At 40.0% G+C, this 19,819-nt stretch overlaps 1 protein-coding gene across 5 annotated transcripts in view; it reads right to left on the reverse strand.

Annotated features, from left to right (window-relative positions):
* MRPS27 (mitochondrial ribosomal protein S27) overlaps positions 1 to 19,819 on the reverse strand; it is an 88,086-nt gene that overhangs the window by 58,643 nt on the left and 9,624 nt on the right. The window contains exons 3-4 of one of the 5 annotated variants that reach the window (XM_077898121.1): positions 11,828 to 11,898; positions 9,746 to 9,804 (exon numbers count right to left, since the gene is read on the reverse strand). The exons of 3 other annotated variants lie outside the window; for them this stretch is intronic. In XM_077898121.1, the coding sequence (XP_077754247.1) occupies positions 9,746 to 9,804; positions 11,828 to 11,898 (130 nt within the window). The remainder of the gene's footprint in view (positions 1 to 9,745; positions 9,805 to 11,827; positions 11,899 to 19,819) is intronic. One more of the 5 variants, XM_077898122.1, reaches the window with a different exon arrangement.

Here is a 19,819-nt window from a genome sequence, read left to right on the forward strand (position 1 = left end):
GTTTTCTATCTTTATATTCGACTTGTCACTAATCTTGTTGATTGATTTTTTTCCCTCCGATGTGCAAAACATTTCTTTCTTCATTTCCACCGTCAATTACCACAGATCAGGCCTTTTATCACTTTATGCAGACAATTTCCTCCCAACACTTTCCCTTTTCAATCCAAAACTTACTGTTATTAATATTTCTGAAATACCTTTATTATGATACATACTTCAAGACTACTGATAACTCTGTTGAGGTTCCGTATTTTTAAAAAGTAGTAAGTAATATATACTCATGATAAATTTAGAAGGTACAAGAAAGATTTTTAGTCAATAGCTAGCCAGGCCTTAAAAAAAAAATCACCCAGGTTCTCCTCTTCCGTGTGAAATCCTCAAGATGTTTCTTAGTAGATCATAGTAGGTCATCTAATAGAAATCACTATTAGCAGTTTTTACGTGTATATATATTTCATTTCAGAGACAGCTATGCACATACATACATATATCCACATATGTATAAAAGCACATATATACATACTACATTTACATAGAATCCACAGTGGTAATGTAACAGAGTTCTTTATCTTTTTTTTTTCTTTTTTGCTGAATGCACTTTATAACTTGTCCCATAGTTTAAATGTCCTAAATTCTACTGTAAATAGTTAATGTAATCAGGCCCCTACTGATCAACATAAAGTTTTAGTTTATTATTTCATAAGTGTATGATGAAGCCAAATACCTAGAGGTGAAATTATTGTGTCAAAGGGTATGTATATGTATTCATAATTTTGATGTATGTTGCCAGAGTTCTCTCTGCAGAAGTTATACCAATTTACCTATCTACTAGCAATGTATGGTAATGACAGATTTTAAACTCTCTCCTCTGCCAGCATTCTTCCCTCTATAATCTCCTTATTTCTCACTGTTCCTTAATAAGTCTTTCTAGTTAGAGCAGTCCCATCTCCCATAAAGCCAGTTTTCACCCTACTCTTTTAACTCTACCTATACTGCTTGTTCCATCTTGGACATTTGTTCCTGTTCCTCCTACTTGTCCATTCTTCAAGGCTATCTCAAATTCTACTTCTTTTATGAATGCTTTCTGATAATATCACTTCCTCTTCAGCCTGCCCAATGCATGCTTTCTCTAAAACACACAAATACAGTCAATTTACCCATGTATTAAATCTTGGGTTTGTGTTGATTTTGAATTACTCCATGTATCTAATTATCGCCAACCAATTTATAATCTTTTTGATTGTAGTGATTATATCATATCCTTCCTTTGAACACCCACAGCTCTGGAAAATTAAAAAATACTTCCCTTAAATCTACTGGTTTCAGAACTTCCCTTATAAACAGAGCTGAGAATCATTTGTCTTACGGACATGAAATTTGTCTTCATGTATTTCCATCTCAAATTCTGTCAGGGCAGTTAAACACTGGCTTCACTGGGAAAAGAATGATTACTGACTTTCATATAATCAATCTCCCTTCACATCCCTTAGAATCTTCCCTCTTATCCTTCTTGTTTCTAAATACATACTAGGCATTCAATACGTATTTCTCGAACTGAGTTTGTTCCTAATTTCTGTACATTAACAGTGCATGTATGCATGTATGTGTATGTGCATATGTGTGTATGAACACATACCAAAACTGACATGGGATGCAAAGGACCTGAACCAGCCAAAATGATTTTGAAAAAGAACCAAACTGGAAGGCTTATAGTAGCTAATCTTAAGACTTATTATAAAACTAGAGCTATCCAGACAGTGTGGTACTGGCATCAAGATAACAATGGAAGAGAGGTCAATGGAACAAACAAAATAATACAGAAAGAAACTACCACATACACAAAAAATTGACTTTCAAAGCAACTCAAAAGTAATTCAGTACAGAAAGAATAATCTTTTCAACAAATGATGCTAATACAACTAGGTATTCTTACACCAAAAAATTAACTTTGATTCTTATTTCATACCATATACAACAAATAACTCAGATATGGATCACAGTCCTAACTCTGAGGCCTAAAGCTATGAAACGTATGTATAAAAGCACATATATACATACTGCATTTACATAGAATCCACAGTGGTAATGTAACAGAGAGTTCTTTATCTTTTTTTTTTTTTTTTTGCTGAATGCACTTTATAACTTGTCCCATCGTTTAAATGTCCTAAATTCTACTGTAAATAGTTAATGTAATCAGGCCCCTACTGATCAACATAAAGTTTTAGTTTATTATTTCATAAGTGTGTGATGAAGCCAAATACCTAGAGGTGAAATTATTGTGTCAAAGGGTATGTATGTGTATTCATAATTTTGATGTATGTTGCCAGAGTTCTTTCTAAAAGAAAACACAGGAGAAAAATCTTTGTAGTGTTGGGTTAGGCAAGAACTTCTTCACTGACAGCAAAAGCACAATGCATACAAGAAAACAAACTGACAGACTTGACTTCTGTCAAAAATAAAAACCACCTTCTGAAAATCACTATTAAGTGAATGAAAAGACACAGCTATGAGAAAAAGAATTCTTAACATTTAGCAGTAAAAGAATGAGCAACCTGATTTAAAAAAAAAATGGGAAAAAGAATTGAACAGACACTTTAGCAAAGGAGATTTAGGGATGGCAGATAAGCACATAAAAAGATGTTCCATATCATAGTTGTTTAGGCAAACACATTAAAACCACAATGAGATACCAATAAACCCTACCAGCAAGGCTAATAAGCACGCTGGCAAAAATGTGGAATTTCTGTTGGGATGTGAAATATATAACCATTTCGGAAAACGTCTACCTACCATATGCTCCAGTCATTCCATTCCTAGATATCTACCCCAAAGGAAAGCATCTGTCCCCACAAAGCCTTGTACATCAATGTTTGTAGCTGCATGGATGGCTATAAGACTCTTAGGGGAAGAGCCTCCAGGGGACTACTCATCACACCAGAGGAGTAAAAGAAAGTAACTATGGCATCAGATCACTCTGGGAAAGTTAGGTAGGGCTTGTGAACAAAAGCCAGGAAAGTACCCTTAAAGGTTATCCCCATGTGGCTGCTCTAACCAGGCTGCAGGTCGAAATGAGACCAGTGGGGAGAGAAGTGCAGAGTGGGAGCAGGGGCAATGCGTTCTCACCCCAACTCGCAGCTCACAGCTCCAGCACGTCTTTGGCAAGGCTCAGACAATGCCCCTGACAATTGACTATTGTCTAATGCAGAGCCACGAACAGTAAGAAACTCTCTCCCAGCCCTGTGGTAAGGATCTGCCAATAAGAACTAAATAAAGCACTTGGCAATATTAAAGCATGGAAGTGTTATTATTATTTTTTTAACGCTGGAAGAATCATTTATCTCCCCTTGGGCTCTTACCTTTTCTTAATAATGTTCAAACATAATGACACCTAGTAATATGCTAACAGAAAAATCTCTAATTTCCTTTTATTGCTGAAATATACAATCTCTATGCCCTCAAAGGAAAATTACTACTGTTTAAACTACCAATAAGCTCCCACCCCCACCCCTTCCACAGGCATGGATTCTTACAATATAGGGCTTGGGTAGCGTGCTCACCTTTTAAGGAAACACTGGGATATTTTTGTTTAGTGAAAAATGAAGCTATTTTGGTCCATCCTTTTTTAGACTGGCTGCCAACCTGGGACCTGGAGACATGCAGGCTGCCATCTGCCTCACCCCAGCTGTTCCTGACCTACCATCCGTCTCCAACCAGGGACGCCTACTATCTGCCAGGTCCGTTAAGCAACTCACGAAAGATGCTTGAGGCCAAGGTACAGTCTGGATGAATGTATTGGCAGCACACAGTCTGCCACACAAGCTTGACTTCTTCTCATTAATGGGTGACAGGCCACTTTGCATGACAACAGAGCTGTATTGGGAGAAAAATAAACCTTCTCATGGAGCTCTACAACCATCTCTTCTTATCGAATGACAATTCAGCATTCTCTACATTTTTGCTAAAAACCAAAAGGCTACTTTATTTTTAAAATTTATTTATTTATTTGAGAGAGACAGAGAGAGAGTGAGAGAAAAACTGTGTGAGTGGGGGGAGGAACTGGGGGAGAAGGAGAGAGAGAGAATCCTAAAACAGATTCCTTCCTGAGCATGGAGCCCAACTTGGGGCTGGATCCTGGGACCCTGAGACCACAGCCTGAGCCGAAATCAAGAGTCGAACACATAACCGACTGAGTCACCCAGGAACCCTAAAAGAATACTTGAAAAAAATATCATATTCTTAAAATGGAGAAAATATGTCATATACATTAGAAATTTCTATCAGCCCTCAAGAATGTCTATTGTGTTGCAGATTAAATTATCAGTTCTGATTACTGACACTCTGATAATAAAAGAAACAAGTTTTATTTCACGTTTGTCTAAATTGTCTTGGCCCCAAAGTATTTAAAAGTCTAGATAAGACTTTAAAGATGTGATTTGTAAACATCCTTGGTGAAGAGGATACCACAGGAAAGAAGGAATGTTCATGATTTGAGTTACCAATCAATGAATCCAATAATCAAATACCAACACGGGAGTTGTTAAAGGTTGTTGGAACTGTGGAAACAAAGGCTGTTATTGGTGCCACAATTTTACTGATGACAAAACAGTTTTATCTCCTAAAAATGGAGACATAGAGCCTGCCTCAGGAATCACATGCACTTTTGTGCATGTGGGCAGCACACATGGGCCTGGGGAGTCCTGAGCTCAGAACCACTGAACAGGTGGCCCAAGAGATGCTCTCCACAAAATGATACAGGAAAACTTTAGATAAGCTTGCTGTAACACTGACCTCAAGTTGACAAATCCTAAATGGGGATCTCTTCTGGAGAAAAAGCTAAGATCACAGCTTTTAGAAACCAAGTATTACCAATGATTCACAGACTACAAGAAATATAAGGGATTTCTTCCTGTTCCTTAATTTTACTTTTCTCCTGCTTTATCATGCTCTATACTCTGGTCTCTATGGAATCCCTTGTCTCAGATTCCCTAAAAAAACAAAACAAAACAAAACACCTGAAAAAACAAAACTGTAGCCCCTTATGGGATCCTTATCAATAAGATCTTGCACTGGGAAAACACTGCATTATTGTTTTCATTGTCCTGTCCCCCTCTGCTCACATTCCATCCTTGTGGCTTCCCTTTTCTGCTTGGGACAGGCAGGGGCTTACATGCACACCGTCGATGTTGGCTGTTCTCAGCGAATCTCTATGCCTTAGTCTCTGCATCAGTAAACTAGAGATGCAAATCTAATTCTTAGGAGTGCTCTAGATTTGTAGTACAGCAAAGGTAAGAACACTTTTTCTTTCAAAAGCCAAGGAGAGGGCATGTTGAGTGGCAAGAAGAAATTGATCCCATGCCCAAATGAAAAATATTCTGCTCAACTCTTTTTAACACTAACATGGGACACAGAAAACTCTTTAATAAATATCAAGCATGACTCACAGTCAGCTTTTTTTTTTTTTTTTTAAGATTTTATTTATTTATTCATGAGGGACACAGAGCCAGAGACACAGGCAGAGGGAGAAGCAGGTTCCATGTAGGAAGTCCGACGTGGGACTCGATCCTGGGTCTCCAGGATCAGGCCCTGGGCCAAAGGCAGATGCTCAACCACTGAGCAACCCAGGCATCCCTAGCGGTCAGCTTCTTATGCCAGCAGTCAAATGCCCACAGAAAGACCCTTTCCTCTCAGCAGCCATCCCTTATGGGGTTACCTTTCTCCTCGGTGCCTCAAAACCTCTGCTGCTACCGCTGGGCAGTCTCCTGGCTTCTCCTCGCCAGGCCAGGAGGGGAAGGGACACCAAAACCCCGCAGACATGTTCCTGTTCCTGCCCCATGCCACCCACGCACTGCTCTCCTGCTGCCAGCATCTAGGGGCCTGTCCCCTTCTCACCTTCCCCCCACCTTCTTCCTGCTCAGTGGGGAAGCTCAGGAGGCTGGCTGTATTTATGCTTTCATTTGGAAAACAGCCTACCTATCGGCCATATGTTTGTCTTACTCTATAAAGTCTAAACTAAAATAAGAAAAGAAAGCCTTCTTTGTAAGAAAAAAACAAAAACAAAAACAAAAACACAAAGACCTAGAAAACTTCAAAAGACCTGAGGGAAGCAGCAGGAATAAGCCTAAGCAAAGGACCTTTCTTCAAACATGATCTCATAACGGGGTTCTTGACATTTCTTTGTGGCATGAACTCTCTGGAACTCTGAAAGCTCATAAGCCCCTTCCCAGAATGATGTTGTAAATGCATAAAATAAAAGCACATAGGATCACAAAGGAAACCAATTATAGTGAAATACAATTATCAAAATATTTTAAAAATCCTTAAGATGTGGGAACATGTGCTTCTTTATTGCATGAATTAATATCAACTAGCAGTTTAATTCCAAATGTAATTTCTAAGCAGTGATGAGCATAATTTAAGATATCTGCAACAAACAATAAAAAAATCGGTTTTTATTAGTGAGAAAGACACAGATGCTGCTTATTATAATACTGTGATCTGTTGCGTATATTCTAAATGAAAGGAAATGCTAAATATCACTGAGAATTTAGTGGAAAAAAAATAGACAGTTTTATTCTCATCTAAGTTCACAGACCTTGCTCAATTCTCTCTGCAGGCCCTGATCCATAAAGCAGCTGGAGATATAGTTTCTCTGGCTTGAACAGAAGCAGAGGGCTGACGGCAGCAGTGCTTGGCTTCTCCCTCACTGCCCCTTCCTCCCCAACCCACACCCCCAAACCCCTGTAAGGAGCCAGCTCCAGGGCTTCTTGGGAGACAGCTTGAAAACCACTCATAAAGGGGGTTACTATGAAGCCTGCTGAGAGTACTTACGCAACAGCATGCCTATGCCTATTTTCCCACTCTCTTGGCCATAACTGTACATATTTTGTGAATAGAACACGTAGAGAAATCAGGCCCTTCTTACCTCATTTATTTTCTTTTTCACTTTTTTGTTCTATTTTAAGCATGTTTCCTTTGTTTTGTTATAGTCCAACAGCTCTTGGCATGCCTTATTTTCCTGTTTCTTAGCTGTTGGGTTTTGTTTATTATACCTCAATTTAGCCTTTGTGCTGTTGTAATAATTTTTACTCTTGGCTTATATTCCCACTTAATGTGTAGGATATTATCGGAGTTTTTTTTTTTTTTTAATTTTATTGTCAACCTATATAGTTTCTGGTATTAACTGCTTTCATCATCTTTAACTCACATTATTTCTTTGTTTACTGCATCATGTACTTTTTTTTTTTTTTTTTTTTTTTAATGAACAGTGTGGGGAAAGTCCATCATAGGGTTGCAGGTCCACAGAGAATAGATCAAAGCCCAAATAGGGGTGTTTAGAAATTCTTCCTTCTCCTGCTTTCTCAAAAGCAGCCTTTCCAAGTCTCCTTAAAGGATCCTTGGGACCCTCAATCTTGAAGCCCCTAAACTTTTAAAACCGTGTCCTTCAGGAGATTCAGAGGCTAAAATTCTCTCCTGGGATGACAGAATGCTAACAGGCTGGCATGTGTGAGTAGGACCCCGAACTGCTGGGACCTGGAACTGCTTACTGTGCACCTGATACGACGGCAGGTGCTTGGTCAGCTTGCCACTGATCACTCAAAGATTCCAAACTTCTCTGGCTCTGATATTCTTTACATAATCCCTGGGGAGATTTGATCACTGGAAGATGAGAGGATGTGGCTGCTATGCTTTCCTTGCTGAGCCTCATCTGCACAGGCTGAGACAGTTAGAGTTGAACTTATGAAAGGCGGCAGCCCGAAGTCCTGTTGTGGGCCTATCAAAGACTGTACTGCCTGGGGAAGGAGAAATCCTCTAGGTAGTCGAGCAAGAAGCTACCAATTATTTGGGATTAAGAAATCACTTCGACATTTCTTCCCCCTAGACTTGTGATCATAACTTTAAGATCTCTAAAATCATCCCACCTGGAATGCACACAGAAGACCTAACCAATGGAAACACCAGAGGATCTTGGTATCTTCAGGATTAACATTCCTGATTTCAATTAATGGAGAGAAACCCCATGAGTTCATAACTTGAAAATTCTAATTTTGCTGAGGAATAGCTGTTTTATATGTTCTCTAAGGCTGGAAAGCAAGAGTGTGACATTTAGCTAATGAGTGAATCTAGCCAACCTCCGTTATTTACATCTTGATGCAGTTTCTTGGGGTTATACCTCATCCCATACATGTGTAACAGCAATCTCACAAAGTCACAAAAATGTCTTAGAAAAAAAAAAGAGAGAGAAAAAGAGAGCCAATTTTCTTGGCAATGGAAGGGAGGAGAAAGAATAGAAATAAAAAGGTTGTAAGTCATAGTTAGAATATTAGTTCTGTTTTTTTGTTGAAGTACTGTTGACAATATCATATTAGGATATCAGTTTTGATTAAGGAAAGGATGAGATATCAAATTAAACAGTGGTTCAGATTGGCTCAGACTTAAGATGGGTAAGAGTCTTCTATATGATCTATATGGAAAGAGGAAAGAGATTTTAGGAAACTTTCAGAAAGACTCCAGGCCAAACATCATGTGAAGAATCATAGATAGCCTTAAAGTTAGGACTTAAATTTCTCAGTTAAACTTTAATGTATGAGGAATGGGACAATGTTTAACTTATTGGTCACTATATACCAGCACCTTGACACAGCCTGCACATGCAGTAGGTGCTCAGTAAACACTTGCTCAATGTTGAATCACTCAAATCAATTATACGTTACAGAGGTAGTTGTCAATTTGGGATGTGTTTCTTACAAGACTATGGCACTGTGTCCCACAGGATGGAATTCTAAGAAATAATTTTTCTTTAGATATTGGAACAGTTTTCTGCATTTTGCTGTCAACAAAGCAAAAGAATGAGAACTGGGCATATGCTAGCCCAAATGTACCTTCCACTATAGGGAAAAATAACTCTCAAAGGAGCCCTACAGTGCCAAAGAACCACTCAAGAAAGGCAGGGCTTACTCTCATCAAGGAATCTCTTTATATTTATCTTAATTAAGAGTAGGAGGGCACTTGCGATTATGATTTCAGGACTGCCCCTTATTTAACGAGCTTTAGGTTATTCACGTCTTTTGCTATTATAGGTGGTGCTGTACTGAACATGCTTCTTTTTCTTTTTACATATGGGTATGTCTGTAGTTCACAGTGGGACTGTTTACAGCCATGAGAAAAAATGAAGTAAATGTGGTAACGTACAGAAAGTTTTAAAGTATTTTGTTAATTAAAAATAGGTAAATAGTGCATATAGACTGTATTTCTATCCAAATGAGAAAGAGAGAGAAGAGGTAAATAGATACCTAAAATTTTTACCTATCAGACTAACAAAAATGTCTGAGAGCATGAAAATATCTGTTGACCAAGCTGTAAAAACAGGCCTTATTCATACACTGCCAGTGGGAACATCAACTGGTGAAATCTCAGGGGAAAGCAATTTGGCAATAGCTATTGTAATTCCAAATGTATACACTTATGAGAATTATGTGCAAAACTACATATGTACAAGGTTGTTAATTACTGCATTGCACCTTAAACAGAGACTGGGTAAACCCTCAAGGTCCTATAAGAGCAAACTGGCTTAAATAATATATTCATAATATGGAATATGATACACTTATAAAAAATGAGGAAGCTATCTATATACTGATATGGAAATATCTCCAAAACATAAACTTAAATAGCAAGATAAACATTATATAGAATAACTAATGCCTTTTGTGAGAGAATATACAGCCAAATAAAATGGAAAACTTACTTGTAAAGGTAATACTCTGCATGGTCTATCTCTTCTCTAGAGGAAATGTTGTCCACAAACTAAAAGACAGAAAAATAAACCTTTGGTTGAATATACATTATGCCATAGATTGGACCTAATTCACACCCTGACTTAAAAAAAAAAAAAAATAAGATACTCATTTTATTGGACCACTGTTTGCATGGTATGACTCCATCCTTGAAACCTTTGATACTAATGCAAAGAATATACAATGGCTTCTCTTTTTCTATGTGTAGATCAACCTTGGTTAGAAAAACTGTTTGAAAACCAAATATGAAACCTGCTCAGAACAAGAGAGAGCTCCTCCTCCGTTTACAATTAGTTATCAGTATTTCCCTTTATCTTTAAACCTTGATATTTTCTCTCTGTTCCAAGCTTCAAACATAAGAATACACAGTTGAAAGGATAAAGACTCTTATGGCTGAAAAAATATGGCCCAAGAGACAAACACCTAAATTTAGAAAATGCAGTCTTATGATCATTTTTCCTACTCTGATTTCCTATCCCGGTTCCATCCACCTGTGATCCTTCCAGCAACAAAGTTTTCCTTGAACCACAAAATCCCTATCTGTGCTCCCTAACTCTAAAATAAAGAAGCAAACAGAAATAATTATTCCAAGGATGGATGCTACCCTAAGTAGACACACAGGCAAAAAGAATGGAGTAGGAGAAAATGCATGTTGTGAATATAATTAAAACCTCATGAAGAGGAAGAGAGTAAAAAGGGGGAGACTTTCTAAAAATGTCTAGGACTTAAGGATTTTATTTAGAAACCTCATTAAGGAGCAAAAAAATACGCTTCTAACACAGTACTTAAAGTTGAGAACTAGCTCTCCTGATTGCTTGCTGTGTGGCATAGACAGATGGCACAGCCGCTCTGGAACTTAGCTGCTCCATCTGCATAAATAGAATAGAGGCACCTGCATTAAAGAGTGTGAGGCCCCAATGAGAAGATGTACATGAAAGCTCCCGAAGCTCTAAAGCACTACTACAACAAACACCAGGTATTGTGCCATACAGAAATCTTCTCATGTAAGAGATGAGCAATGGCTTTTCAGTTCCCCTCTGAAAATTATGAGCCTACATAATTTAGGCTATGACCTAGTTAAAACTGTTTCCATGCTAAAATGAAAATATCAAGAGGCAGAAAGAAAGGACCCGAGACTAAAAAGGATAAGAATTTCTTTACTTTTCCTCTTTTAGACTTAAAATCTTGAATTTTAAGGCACCATTAACGGCAACAAAGTATTTTCACAACGAAGATCTCATTTTAGCATCACATCAGCCCCATGAGCGAAATACTATTAAGCCCACCTGGAAATGAGGAGACTGAGAGAAGGCCCAGTTGATAATGTCACAAAATAAATTCATGATAAAGAAAAGATCAGATCTATTTGAGGGAGGCAACAGAAAAGAAGTTTGATGTTATAGAGATCTGGGTTTGAAACCCACTTTTTCTGTTTATGAACTGTGTGAGCTTGAGAGTCTGAAGCTTACATGTAGAATGCAGTTTACTGTGCTTATCTCAAACAGGCGCTGCAAGAATCAACAGATAACGCATGTTAGGAAACTAGTACAATGGCTGCCATAGAAAGTAATCAGTAATAGTTACTGTCAATTACTATTCCTGATTCCCAGCCTAATATCAGTCTCTCCTCCACTGCACTGTTTAACATTAACAATATCCATTCTTTCATAGACTTTCTCAAGTATCAAAATTACTTCTAATATTAACAAGTGAATCCTACCACTTTGAAGGGTATATCAACTTAAAAAAAAATCATAGTTTCATAGAACAGAGTATGGTATTCTGGAACAATTAAAATAAACCAGGTACACAACAATGATCATTGACATCACAGTCTGGTAAATTTATTATCTTTTATTTCAGTTATGGAAATTTGGTTCTTTACCCCAAAATATCTATTAATACCTACCCAAAAATACCATGCTCTGGAGAAATATTTCTTATGAATGATAGCCTTTATTTACACATCTTTATCTATATAAAGAGCCTCTCATCCTCCTTCTTCGAAAATGTACATGTTTAAGATTTCTTACCCGTGATATTGTTAAAGAACTAACAGGCAATTTTCTCTCATATGTTTTATCCATTAAAGATGCTAGATCAGCTGTGAAGACAAAGAAGGAAAAAGAACCTTGTTAAATATACATATTTCTTAAGAAAAATCTAACAGATAAAACTCCTGCCAGATGGCTGCCAATATTGTGAAGTCACTATTAAAATAGATGCTCTTTCTTGTTCTTTTTATAAATCATTTTTGTGTAAGTTAAAGAGGATAAAGGAATATTAGTAATATTTTCAAAAATGATTTCTTCAGTTGGAGTAAGGAGTATTCTAAAAATCCTACCATATATTCAGCTTTAAAAAAATATATCAATAAAAAAATAAATAAAAAAGAGATCAATATCTCAGCTCAGGTCTCAATCTCAGGGTTGTGACTTCAAGCCTCACATAGGGCTCCAGGCTGGACATGGAGCCTACTAACTAAATAAAAATTAATTAAAAATGAAACAATAAAGTATCTCTGAAAGGAAACACTAGAAAGTATTATCACTGACAAGCACCAGGGAAAGGAATTAGACAGAAGGGACCCAAGGAAAGAAGATACTTCATTGCTTATACACTTACTCCTTTTGCATTTTGAACCAGATAGCTATATTAGCTCTCCAAAAATTTAAAGAGTAGAATTTATCAAATGACTTATACATTTTGTAAACAAGTCAGAGAGGCACTCTGTCTACATTTAGTGATTTTTGGACTGAACTATTCCCATTCTGGTTCCTTTAGGCAAAATGTCCACAGAAATACTTGGCATTCTTGAGATTACACAGTTATGTCAGAGTCTAAAAGTCTGAAATACTAAGTAACACACCCTCCAAAAGAATTATTTCACATCTTCCCATCGCTTGTCAAACTTACAATATGCTCTTTCCCCTTCTTCCCTCCATCTCAGCTCATGATTTTGTGTACTTCCCGGAGTACAAAATAGAAGCACTCAAAAGAACTTCATCCTCCTACCATCAGGTTTCCAGGCTACCATGATCTGTGCCCATACTCTGTGCCTTCTATTTTTTTTAACATATGATAAACTTTATTAAAGAAACAAAAAATCCAAATGACAAAAAAAATCTCCCTTGACCTCATATCTCCTCCCTGCTACTTCTCCTTCGTTCCACTGCCCTCAGCAGCAAGAGTTCTCAAAAATGGTCACCCCTAATACAACTGTTACTACTTCCTTAGGTCAGCTCTCTCTTTAAGTCACTCAAATCAGATTTTGGTTTCTATCATTCTATCACTGAAGACACCTCCACATTGTTAAATTCAATGCTTAATATTTCATCCTCATCTTACTTGACCTCTCACTAGCATATTAATATAGTTGATCATTCTATCCCTCATGAAATACTCGTTTTTCTTTCTTGGGTACCTTTGCATGATCTCCTCTTGCTGACTTCTAAATGCTGGAGTGCCTAAGACTTTTTCCTCTTCACCATCTGCTCAGTCCTGGGTGATCTCATGCTTTCTCTCTCCCACAGCTTTAATCATCTACAGATTATTTGCTCCACATGTATATGCCTAACCTGACTTCTGCCTGTAACTTCAGACTTGTATTTCCAACTGCAGAGGTGATGTCTCCATTTGGGTGTCTAATACGTATCTACACATGGCATGTCCTCTTAATTCTCCAATCTTCCCCTCAAACCTGCTTTTCCCCAAGCATTTCCCATCTCAGTAAATGGCCACTACATTTGCTGGCTTATTCAGGTCAAAAACAGAGGCATTACCCTAAGCTCCATTCTTTTTTATTCTATAACCAACTGTAAATCTTATAGTCTCTAGATTCGAAATAAATATGTATTTTTCACCACTACCACTGGTAACGTTTCACCTTCTAGTCATCTGAACTACTGGCCCCATCCTTACAATCTAACCTCCGCACAGCAGTCCGAGTAAGCCTTTTAAAAGATGAATCAGATCTCGTTATTTTCTTTTCTCAACCAGCCAACAGCTTGCTATCATACATGAAATAAAATCCAAAATATCTTCTATGACCTACAAATGCCTACATAGCTGGTCTGTGTGTTTTGTTTTCTTCTGTCTTTTATACTTAGAAGTTCATGAATGCAGACTTAATTCACTGATATATTCTCAGTCCCTAGAACAGTTTATATAAAAAGCACTCAATACATATTTTTAAAAAATGAATAAAAGTTAGAAAGGAAGGGAGAGAGAATGGGAGGGAAGGAGGAGAGGAAGGAAGGAAAAAGGAGTAATTGAATTTCCAAGTTTTTTTTACTCCTTGGTAGAAGAAATTAGTGTCAAGTAAAAAGAAGACAGATAATCAATTGGTAAGTATTTGTTGATGACTTTTTGCTGTGCATTTAACCATTTTTTCCCCCTTTCCTTTCCCTGGGGCAATGCTCTCAACAAACTCAGTAGCTACTGTGGGAAAGCAACACAAAATCCTGAAAACCTGATATGATGTAAAAGCAATTACTTTTCTTATGATTATCTTAAAGGGACTGACACCAGGTGATTAAAGAGTATTAACACACAGAGAGAGATGCCTCAAAAACCTCTTCAAGTTAATACTGCAAACAGAATGATATTAAACAGCAGTCTCACGATACCAAATCTTTAAATCTTTAACCGATAAACACTTGGTTGAGTTGGTTTTCTGTACTGTGGTAACTAAAGATTCCATTTTAATCCCTCACACCAAGACATCTTCAAGTCAAATGAAATTGGTTGGGGCCTCAAAAAGGCAACAGCTGCAGAGCCAGCATCAGACAAATAACATTTGCATATTAGAAGTCAGAGAGGAGTTTGCTGCTAAATATTATATGTGACCAATCACCTTATGTGACAGCGCTGGCGTGATGAATGAGGCAGAAAACTGTGCAGAGCAGGGATGGCCAGGAAAGCTGGGGCAGCTGTGGCCTACAGGGGGCCAGCGCCACAGGCTTCTGGATCATGGGCTTCAACAGCCAAAATCACACTTCATGTTTCAGTGAGGGGCCCACAGATGCCCAGGTTTTGTTCAAAGAAATGTGCCAAAGAAGATGCCTTCTTTCCCATCATTCAGCTCCTCAGGAATATATACTGCAGAGGATGGTTGAAGCCAATAAAAGCCAAATGGGAAAACAGATCTCCACTGAACAAAACTTAAAGCTGTACAAACAACATGAAAGTATGTCCAGAAAATGAAATGTATACTAGGATAAGATGTTCTTCTTGTCCAAAGAAAATAGTACCATTGATGATCTAAGGTCATAAAAGATTTTATTAGGGATCCTACACTATTCCAAGTATAGGAGTGCAATCATTCACAAACCTGGTTAATGATCTGAATTACCTGCAGGATTTGAGAACTTCAGATTCCTATGTTTCACACACCCAAAGGGTGACTCTAATTCTGTAGGCTTGAGGTGAGACCAGGGAAATAAAAATTTTTAAACAAAAGCCCCAGGAGATTGTGATGCACCCTAGAGTGAACTATGAGCAAATTATGCCTTAGAACTCCTTGGGAGGCAACACAAAATAAGTCTTGGATGTTGCTCTTAAGGTTGAAGAGGATATTAAACTGGATCCTGTTTCTGGAATGAGATGGAAAATAAAATACCTAAATATTTTTTTAAAAATTGAAATATAAAAATGAGCTTTAGGTGAGAAATTATTAGATGGTTTTGGTTTTTCAAGATTTCTATGTAAATGTATATCATTGTTACCCATCAATACTCAACTTCTTCTGGGTTTAAGAATATTTGTGTACCTTATCTAATTTATGTAATAAAAAGCTAGATACAAGTTATTATTGCACTTCTTAAAAGAAGTGATCAAAAAACAGAGTCTAAAGCTATGTTTTTATTTCCCACATGTATGAAAAACAAGCACACGTGACATATGTATAGAAGCAACAGAAGAAAGTAGGAAAAACCAACCTAGGAACCATTTTGAATACAGATACTTAGATTTCTGTGTATCTATCTTGGGTCACCAGAAGCTTTAAAACAAATAGTTTCAATAATGGAAAATCTAAAGGCAAACTTTATATACATATATACTAAGAAACTGAGACTAAAGGAGGATGACGTGCACAAGTCAGACCCATCTTTAGAACTGCTAACATATGATACATATAAAAGCTAATAAACAGATGTCACAGGTATAGATAGATGCAAGCTGAAAGCTACAAAACCAGGTTTCGGAAAATTTCTGTCAGGCTTCAAGAGCAAGATTTGCAAAATCACTGCAACAAGCCAAAGGCTTCTCCAGCTGAAATGACACAGCAAAACCAAACCTCAGCTAATGGCAGAAGTGGCTTTAAGAGGTGACCACAGTGCTTAGTTTCAACCTAAATTCAAATGTGTCAATGGAGTAAGTCTCTTTGAATTTGGAAAGGGATTTCTTAAAACAAAAACAAATAGTAACTAAAACCAAAAGGTGCCCCTTACTTTACAATTATTTATAGTCTGAAAAATCGGAAATATTTAATTCAGTAAGGCTCAGAAATCCAATCCAGCTCATCACCGGGGTCCTTACCCTTAGCAAGGTGACCCAAGCGTGATAACTTCCTCTGATGAACGCAGGCAGTTCCCCATCAGCTCCCCTGCCCTCCTACTGACACCCTACTCACTTCCCAAAAATGGTTTTCTCCTTAGTCCCATTCACTGTGGGCCCTAGTCTGTAATTCAGAAGCTACTAACTGACTAATGCTGTTAATTTGCAGCCTGTGCCTCCTCAAAAGATCTGCATGTTAAGGAGGAATTTCAGAAACAATGCTTTCATTCAGTGTTTATTGTAACTCAAGGGAAGCCCCATATAGAAAGTCTAAACTACAATCTTCTGACTTGAGTTGGAAAGCCCAAGAACTCCTAGGGCTCTATAAGAAGCCCAGCTGGAGAACTAAGGCCCTTTCTATAAAAACATTAACTGCAATGGATTAGAATGTGTGAAATGCTTAAGTCCAGAAGTTCATAATGATATTTAAAAAATATATATCTGGGGGCAGCCCAGGTGGCTTAGTGGTTTAGTGCCACCTTCGGCCCAGGGTATGATCCTGGAGGCCTGGGATCGAGTCCCACGTCGGGCTCCCTGCATGGAGCCTGCTTCTCCCTCTGTCTGTGTCTCTGCCTCTATTTCTATCTCTCATGAATAAATAAAATCTTAAAAAAAATAAAAATTAAATAAAAATTAAAAAAATATATATCCTCATTGACCGTTTTTGGAAGATGGCAGGAGGTCAACCCATTATCTTGAAAACTGCCTCTTCATAAAAACTATGTCTCAGGATAACTAAACTGCTGATGATAGAATTAAAATAGTAACACTTTGCAGCTCCTAATGAATAGATATATAACCAATGATCACGAATGGCCTATAACATCAAAGAGGGACAATCAAATGCTGTGTACCTCCCTGATAAAAGTAAACAATATTTCCTATGAAGAATTCTTGCCCAAAGGAAAACAAAAAACAAACCCTGAATCTGATCGAGTCTCTAAATGCCAGCTTTATAGGACATATGGAAGATAGAGGAACATGTTAAACACCACCATAAGGGTGAAAACAGCAAATCCAGAATGTGGAAAACCCTCAAGACAAAAGACCTATTTTCCTCAACAAATAAATTGCAAGAAACAGAAATTTACAGATAAAAAAATAATTAAGAGTCATCTCAACACATTATAATGTATGAACCTCATCTAGATCCCATTTCAAGAAACTGTAAATCAAAAAAAAAAAAATTATGAGACTTCTGGGGAAATTGAAAGCATATTTAATGATGTTAAGGAATGTCTAATTTTTAAAAATGAGAATAGTATTATAATTTTTTAAAATTCTTATCTTTTAGAGGTACATGTGAAAATACACATAAAATGATCCACAAAAATTCGTTAAAAAGTAATCAGGTGATGGGAAAAGGGATTGATGAAATAATAGCAAGGAATGGGAGCCTCAACAGGGGCTTTTTGAGTGGGAGAAATGTTCTATTTCTTACATTTCTTTGTTCACTTTATTAATCTATACACTATGATCTATGCACGTTTCTGTATATATTATGATGCAACCAAAATGTATTTTTGAAAAAGCAAGAAATCCACTGTTCAGTGCAAGGGAAGACACGACGGTAGAACTGCAGGTTGTAGAGCGGTCACGGAGGAAGTTTTCAGGACAAAGGCAATGGCCCTAAGGAAGTGTCAGGCTGCGGCCTCCGTTTCCTCATCCATAAGGGGAACAGCAGCGGCTGCGTCAGGCTGTTGTGAGCCTTAAATGGGGCGGCGCGTCTGAAGTGCTCAGCCCAGAACTGCAACCGAGGCTGCTCTGCCTCTTCGTCACAGGGCCTGCCCTGCGGTCCCTACACTGCCCCTTGGGGCTAAGCAGCACCCCGGGCCTTCACCGACCCCCCCCCCCCCCCCCCGGCGTCCCACGTCCGCCTCGAACTGGGAGCTGAGCTGGGCGGATCCCCGTTAGCCCGCCTCCAAGGCTCTGACCGAAAACCACCGGCGAACACCAGGCAGCCGAGCCCCAGCCGAGCCCCCAAGTGCTCCACGCGCAGGCGAAACCACTCAAACACGTGGAAGCCGGAGCCCACACCCGCCCCGGGCACCTTCCCGCTCCCACCCTGCCCCCTTGCCCCCCACGCCCTCCCGCGGGGCCGACCCCGCCCCTCCACTCCTCCGCCCCTCCACCCGGGCGCGTCTCCAGCCCCACCGCACCCCTCCACCCGGGCGTCTCCAGCAGCACTGCACCTCTCGCCCTCCCTCGGGGCCGACCCCGCCCCTCCACCCTGGCATCTCCAGCCCCACTGCACCCCACCCCCTCCCGCGGAGCCGACCGCGCCCCTCCGCCCCTCCACCCGGGCCGGCATCCCCAGCCCCACCGCATCCCTCCACCCAGGCATCTCCAGACCCACCGCACCCCACCACCCGGGCATCTCCAGCCCCACCACACCCCTCGCCCTCCCGCGGGGCCGACCCCACCCCTGCACCAGAGCGTCTCCAGCCCCCCACCCCCTCCCGCGGGGGCCGACCCCGCCCCTCCACCCCTCCACCCCTCCACCTGGGCGTCTCCAGGCCCACCGCGCCCCTCCACCCGGGCACCCCCAGCCCCATTGCACCCCTCGCCCTCCCGCAGGGCCGACCCTGCCCCTCCACCCCACCACCCGGGCACCCCCAGCCCCACCGCATCCCCTCGCCCTCCCCCGCGCCCCAACCAGCGAGCGCGCACCGGTCCCGGGGCCCAATCACAGCGCCCCGCGTGCTCGCTCCCCGCAGGTCCGCCCCGAGCGCCGGCTCCCAGGGCGGCCGTCTGGGCTGCCGCAGCGCTGCTACCTGCCGCGCGGTCTTCCGGAGGCAGCCCCGGCCCCGACCCGGCCCCGGCCCCGGACAGCGTGCCCCCTCAACAGTCCGGTTGGGGAAGGTGGGCCGTAACGTCACATAGCAAAGTTTCAGTACATTTTGTTACACAGAAAAATATATGGTCTCAAAGAGCCTCTCTTTCTTCCATGCAGTCTGAGTTCCAAAACCTCCCCCGTACCCTAATCTCTTACATGGGGATCAGGCAAGGGGCCTGCGAAGTCGTCCATTCCACGCCTTTCTGCTGCACCGGTTACATGGCGGGGTATTAAATGAAGCAGGCATTCTCATCATCCCTAATTTATGGCTACGGGAACAACGGTAAATGAGTTTCTGAAATCTGGCTGAACCAGGGCTCGCATCCAGAAGTCGGCCCCCCAAGTGCAGACTTTTCACATTAAATTGGTATAACGATGGTACAAAGTGCTGTAAGAATACAGGGTGAGGAAAAGTCAATTCGGACTGAATAGGGACTCCGGATGTGCAGGGGATATTCCAGGCAGAGGAGTCTTCAGTACCTGGTAGCTATTACTGCTTTTCCAAGTATACTAATCTTGAGAGGAGTATACTGATCTTACAGAGAGAAGACAGTTACCTACATCTGATATTTATTTACTGCAGCCTTATTACACTCATTCTGTGGCAAACAGCTTCTGTGTATTCGGGAAT

Source organism: Canis aureus, chromosome 5, assembly GCF_053574225.1.
Source record: "Canis aureus isolate CA01 chromosome 5, VMU_Caureus_v.1.0, whole genome shotgun sequence".
Lineage (NCBI taxonomy): Eukaryota > Metazoa > Chordata > Mammalia > Carnivora > Canidae > Canis > Canis aureus.